Source organism: Anneissia japonica, unplaced genomic scaffold (assembly GCF_011630105.1).
Source record: "Anneissia japonica isolate Jap-2015-1 unplaced genomic scaffold, ASM1163010v1 scaffold8299_len47186_cov215, whole genome shotgun sequence".
In the NCBI taxonomy this organism is placed as follows: Eukaryota; Metazoa; Echinodermata; class Crinoidea; order Comatulida; family Comatulidae; genus Anneissia; species Anneissia japonica.
In genome coordinates, this window is record NW_022738461.1 from 33,588 (window position 1) to 40,795 (window position 7,208).

The 7,208-nt window shown below is 32.7% G+C and overlaps 1 protein-coding gene across 4 annotated transcripts in view; it reads right to left on the minus strand.

Annotated features, from left to right (window-relative positions):
• Positions 1-348: 348 nt before the first annotated feature.
• The window catches only part of LOC117117544 (atlastin-1-like), a 19,159-nt gene continuing 12,299 nt past the window's right edge, over positions 349-7,208 (minus strand). Inside the window, exon 12 of one of the 4 annotated variants that reach the window (XM_033261863.1) lies at positions 349-369. In XM_033261863.1, the coding sequence (XP_033117754.1) occupies positions 364-369 (6 nt within the window). In that variant the 3' untranslated portion in view covers positions 349-363. Of the gene's footprint in view, positions 370-1,198; positions 4,051-4,351; positions 4,379-6,614; positions 6,729-7,208 lie in introns of those variants that run through there. The other 3 variants (XM_033261860.1, XM_033261862.1, XM_033261859.1) reach the window with 3 other exon arrangements.

Genomic DNA, 7,208 nt, shown 5'->3' on the forward strand with positions numbered 1-7,208 from the left:
CATTTGATTCAATTCCATTTATACTACCCGACTGTTCTCTATTATTTATATAATCTTTGAATAAAGCCCTGTATTTTAACTTACTTATTAAATATCATGTTTTACCGTATCGAATGCTTTCTAAAATTCCAAAACCTATAATATTACCATTATATTTCCTTCGACAGTTCTGTGTTAAGTCTGTAATAGCAAGTTTTGTGCTATATTTCTCTCTAAAACCATATTGATGGGGTTATGATAAATTGGTTATTGATTGCTTTTTTCAAAAACTTTTATAAATTGAAGTAAGAATGAGACTGACCTATACTTCCTTGGGAATTTGCAGCTAGACTTATTTATTTGGTCCACTCCTATTAAAATATGTTACTTCTTCGGTTGTACCATAAAGAAATAAGGAATTTGGATACGTGTTAGGTAAGTGTATGATGTGGTTTCAGCAGGCCTATCAGTAATCTCTTTGCCCATTGAAACAAAGTAATTAGTAATACAATTAATTATGACTGATTGACTAGTGTGGGTAGAGTCAGTGGTGGGGCCAGCGGGAGGGGCGGCAGGGGAATGTGACCCACCTCCGTCGGGCAGGGTTGTTCGACAAATGACTTTAGGTCGTCGGATAAAAAAAAAAGAAATAAACAAATTTCCTATCTGAATAACGTTATTTTGATTGCAATTTCATAATATTTGGTCTAAAAGCACATTTTGGACCACACTAAGCCATAAACATACTCCCTGTGAACGCTACCAGTGATGACCGGCTACCGGACTGTCGATCGGGCTTTGTCGGTCTTTTGGACACGTCGGACACATCGGAACACTTGACGGAAAATTTCTGGCGCCACCACTGGGTACAGTGATATGTTGTATAAACATGTCAATAAGGCTAATAGTGTCACTTGAATAGATATTATTTACAATAATATTAAAATCTTCAAGCAGAATACATTCCGTACATTTTTGTTTAATATTTCCGATTGATAATTCGAGACTTTCTAATTAATTCATTTATTTTTTTTTATTACAGGATATAAATTCAGACAAGATGTAACAAAAATGATAAAAGCTTAAGCTACAGCACAGAATACATTTCATTTTGTTAAAATAAATTGACAAAGATAACAAGGTAAGGTAATGCAATCAAAGATACAAGTCTTAATAAAATATTAGTTAAAAAAAGAAAGAAATATAAACAGATTAGCCATACCATTATACACAAGGATACTAATATATTATATTAGTAATTTATTTGACATTCTACTTTTACATCAGTGGCAGCACACAAGCAAGTGGCGTAGTTAAACTTAAGCTAATGAATGAAAATGAAAACAACAAGAAGGATAAGAGTTATATTCTTATAGTTTAATTTGAAATTAAAATAACTGGTATATTCTTTTAATATATGCGGTAGTGTATTCCACACATTTGCACCAGCATACCTGTGTACAATTTACTTTTGGAGATACAATGCTAAGTGAATCTGTCTGCAGTTCTTGGGTTATACCCATGTTTCAACTACAATTTCTATTTCATTACACATGAGGTGCAGTGCCGTTAAAACATTTAAACATGCAATATTATAGTCCCGTCGATTTTTAAATATTTTCCCAATAAATGTTTGATTATTTCCTCTCCATGAAATGCCATAATCAATACATGGCTGTATTGTAGTTAAGTATAATTGATTTAACACATTTTTGTTCAAAGTGAATGCAAGTTTTGAGTAATTTAACTTAGAGCTAACTGATTTTGTTACGTCCTAGGTATCGTATGTGTTGGACATTTTTGAAAAACTGATCTCCAAGATGAATATTAAAATTATTATTAATTATTATTAATTATAAGCATACTTTTAGTTTTTTCAACGTTAATTTTTAATTTTTTTTTGTATACCATTCTTGAATATTATCCATTAATGTTGAAGGTTATCACTATTTCAGGAATAGTTTTTCGTGAAGCATAAACAACAACATCGTCCGCATATATACAACATGAACCATTTTTCTACAGATTGTGATATATCAAGAACAAGACAGGATCAAAACCTTCGGGTATTCCGATTTCAATATCCTTTTCTTTGATATTGTATCCCAATATTTAACTACTTTCTTTTACTCAGGTAGTTCCAATCATGTCATGATCATTTGGAGAGTCAATCCAGTCATCAATTACGATGTGTAAACAAGTAATTGTTGAGTGATCTTTTCTAAATGCATATTGGTCAACATTTATCAAATTTCACTTGTTTAAATAATCTGTTAGTTGATTCTGTATTACTATTTCTAATATCTTTGACACTTGACAATTTACTGATATTGGCCTATATTTACTTAATTCTTTTTTGTGGCCTTTTCCTTTTATACACTGGGGTAATTCTCGCAATCTTCCAATCCTCTGGAATCTCTCCATTTATTAACAACATATTATATATATATCTTACATAGTAAATCGGATACATAAGCTGATGAAATTTTTAACAGTTTGTCATCAAAATCAAAGAGGTAATTGTTATTACTCTCAGATAGATCGATAAGTGCTTTTTCAACTTCTTGTTTTTTAATTTTCTTAAACGAAAAAACATAATCTGCATTCAGGATTTTCCAGTTAGTTTTTGGGTTATCAAATAATTCCGATATTTTCTTTCAAATATTTGTACAATATTTATTAAAATGGTTACAGTCGATATTTGGATTAGTAATATTTTTGTTTATATTTTTACCGGTGAGTTTAATCCTCATCTCATTCCATAATTTCTTGAGATCAATTTTTTTGTGTTTTCGTTCAATATTAGCAAAATAGGCTGCCTTTTAATTCGTTAATTTACTAGTTACGTTATTTCTCAATCTTTTATACGCCTGTAAGTGTCTTTTGTTTTGTGTTTATCTGACAGTTTCTTTGCATGATCTCTTTGGTGATAATCTGCTTTTAACCCTCATTGTTCTATAGGGAGTATGCCTATTTCTTATATGTCTAGGAAGGAATCTTTCCATTTCTTCCATACAGATTCTGTACTATCGTTTGCAGTATTATTTAGTTCATATAGTACCTTGTTTTCAAGTAATGCTTGACGATTCCTGCATGGAAGTCTTTAAAATGTCGATATTTAATTGTTTCATATTGACAATCTTTATCTTTATATTCTATCATTGAGTGCATGGTGTTTAGAGATTGAAGATAAACTTAAATCGATACAAGTTGCTGGCGTCTGTGTGATTATTGTATTTTCTTTAACTATATAATTAAGTAATTTCAAACATATTCTCTCGTCTATTTATTGGCTTTTTATGAAGATTTATATCACGTTTATAATCAACATTAAAGTCTTCTAACAAACTGAGTTCATTGTAAGCCTTTTCCAGCATATTAGTTATCTTATCAAAATATACAATATTGGGATTCGGGGGTTGATATATACATGGTATATTTTTGTTTCATTTATCATTTATTTCAATCCATGCCGCATAAAAAGTTTATATTGAATTCATCTCTGTGCATAAATTGTTACTCTTCTACTATCACATTTGTTTGTGAGAATTAAATCAAGGTAATTTCTTGCCAATGTGTATCATCATCACCCTCATCATCATCATCGTCATTGTCACCATTATTAGCAGCAACACCTTTAACAATAGGGCTATAGTTAGATACATTCCTAATATACATATATGTCATAGGCATATACATATTTGGATAAATATTATTGTAATTACTGTCATATGGTTTAGCTATATTAAATTGTTTTAAAGGGCTAGGAGCATTTTCGGCACGTTCGTCTTGGCCAGTTTTTCACAAACGATCTCTGTGTCCATTGCTGCAGTGTTTATTGAAAGTATAGCATATTATAGGCTTGCCATACATACGACTGTCCTTCATATGGTTGATTTCTCCACAATAGTAGCATCCTCTTAATTTTCCAATAGGCTTATATTTGTTTCCATCACGGTGACGTATTGCGTTTATTGAAGTTTCTACTGGTTAATAAGCAGCGTTCGGGCCTGTATAATTTTTTATTTGGTTGGTGGTGTTGATTTCGTCTTGTTGATTTGTTTCCATTTTCTACAGATAAATTGCGTATATTCTTTATGATCCGTATATGCTTATCATAGTTCGTAAGTAATCGTTTAATTCCCAGCTTAGTTAAGTGTAACCCATCAGGCAACAATGTTGTAGTGTCTATGGAGTCATCCCGCATTTTGAAATTATTATCGTTATCTATAAAAACACTTTGTGTGTTGCAATATTCCTGAGTTTGGTATTGAGTGTATGAACATGATATCATCAGATGGTGGTCAAATACTGAAGTAGATATCGCACCTGCGTATTAGTAGCCTACATTTGGTTGCATCTATAATTTCAGTATAAACGTGTTCGGCTAGCTCGCTATCTACAGAGGAACCAGAATCATTAGTACTCCCTTGTAAAATGATAGATGTAAAATTGTCAACCCCCAGTTCTAGTATGCGTGATTGAATATCAAGTACGTTTTTACTACGCAGATATTTGACCGTCGCTTGTTCCAATCCCCTTTCACTGATACCTCTCAACAGAGAATGTCCTATAATCCCTGGGAAATTTCTTTTAAAGTTCAGTCTTATTCATCAGTTCCCTATCTATAGGGCCTATGTGTTGGTTCCTTATCTGTATATTGGTACGGCCTTATTTTTATTTTTATTTTCAACTATCATCATTAACTTTTTATTTTCTTCTTTCAGAGAAATTATTCGGTTTTCCTGCTGGTTTACTTTTATTGTCAAACTGTTAATGATTTCTTGAAAGTTTGACATAAGGTTGGGGATTCGTTTGCAATTGATACAGTACCAAACATATAGACATTCAACAGTGCTAATTTCGTAGTGGATTGTGATGGTTGGGATAGTATGTCTGATTATTGAGTCATTCTTATCCTGGTCAGATGTCGACGTATCATGGTAAATTAGATCCTTCTGCCGCCATACGTTATAATTAGTGATGTCAAGTTTGTTCCGTTGGATGCCCTGATAGGTTGTTCTTGCTTAAGTGAGTGGTGAAACACAACAGAATGAATACAGTAGAACAACACCTTTGCTCTAGTCCCATCGCTCATGGTCCCGGTTTACAGTAATCGTGTCTATTGTAAATGGGCTTAAGAAAGATTTCCATAGCATACCCCTATTAGGCTATCGAGCGGATTTTGAATTTGGCTTTCAGTAGGCCCAGAAAAGCACTAGTTTTCAAGTATTACTATCACGTTGCATTGACCAAATGACTGTATCTGGGTGGGGTCACTTACGTTTGTACATCAGTTTGTTGTGAAAATCAAATTCGATACTCACAACCAAGTGAAATTTAGTATTATTTACAGACAAAATCCTGTTCGTTATGACAACACTTATGACGTAATTAGAATCAAGATTTTTATTCTGTTGCCCATAAATTATTTCAACCACAAGTGATTTATTCCTACCTATATATATTTCCAACCGTCATGTCTCAGAATTACATATATTATAATTAATTATCTTATAGTTTAATGATTCATGTATATAACCTCCGACTCCTCACACTCTTTGTTCTATCCGACAATTAATTTTTAATGAATAATTATTTAACTAGTTTAGTCCTTTATTTAAAACTTGCCAAACTTCAGAAAGTGCTATAATTTTCAACTTACTCTGAGCTAATTATTCATAAAATATTTTAAGGTCCTCAAATATTTTACATCAGATCGGATATTATATTAATGTGCAATAACGAAAATGTTGATTCAGGTTTACTGCAAATCAAATTACAAAACTCAGTTGAAGAATATGACATAGGCCTACAATCACCACTTATTTTATTATGTTGTCCATATTCGGGTTTGGCATCATACTTAAAAGCGGCACCATGCATATATTCTAGATGATTATTGATGATTTTTTGTAGATCCTCCTCGGTATTTATGACAATCAACACCGGCCTTTGTTGCTTGCGTGCATAATGCGTCCAACTGTATGTTCACAAATAACTATAGTTTCTTTCCCCATAAAGTTACGTTTCTTTTGTGTCAGATTTGATATATATGTGATTTTTCCCAGGATACTAAAGTAAATCTGGCGTGATTTTATAATTTTTCTTCCATATTTATATATTTTATGGAGTTCCTTCCTGCTGTTAAATTTTAAAATTATTGGCCTGTTCAAACTGTCACCATTTCCTATTCTGTGAGTTACTTCAAATTCTCTATCTTAACAACTGCTAGTACTCTTACATCCGTGTTTTCTTTTGAGATTTGACGTATGCCTTGTATCTCAATATTTCCTCTTCTACTATATTGATTTTGTTTCTCTCTATTCCATTTTACATACTCTTTTCTTCAAATCATCATTATCTTCTTTTAAAGCTTTGTTATCTCGCTAAATTTCGTTGATTTTTCCACACATTTATTCGACTAGTGAATATAATTCATGGAATCTGATATGGACTTCTGGAAATAATTAATTTCTTTCACAATTTACCTGAAGCTCGGTTTCCATACAATCGCTACAAAGCTATCCTGATAGGTCTTCAACGAAATCGGCAAATTTGAACCAGGTTCATCCTTCCCGATTCATCGACAACGAATCGTAACTATTGACCAATCATTGGCTTTGGATGTTGACGTCATCAGCTTTTCTTCAGATGAACGATTTCCGAATGTATAATTTGGCAACGCGACCATAAGAAGCAAGATTTTGATCAACATACTCGTTTTTACTATTAGAAAATATTGTTGCCTGTACCATCAGATTTGAAAAATATGTAATGGGAAATGCATGGTCAATCGACAGTAGCTAAGAATTCAAGGTAGGTTGGTAGGGCTGGTGGTGGTAGTAGGTAGGTAAGTAGGAGTACTCCCTAGGCCTAACCTACTAGTTAGTAGTAGAGACCTACCTAGCGCAGGACTAGGCTAGCACAAAGCACACAAAAAACATGCAGATAATAAACAATTAATATACACAAAAAAATATCCTGGACCTCTATAAGGGCCTAGGCTAGGCCTTTAGGCCTATAGATGATAATACGTTTTACCTAGGTAAGGCCCAGGGGTCTAGAATAGGCGAGGGGGCTACATTGATTGTTGTTGAGGATAATTACGTTCAAAATATATATTTATTTTATATATATATATATCTGTCTCTTATACACATCTAGATGTGTATAAGAGACAGCGATCTCTGTGTCCATTGCTGCAGTGTTTATTGAAAGTATAGCAT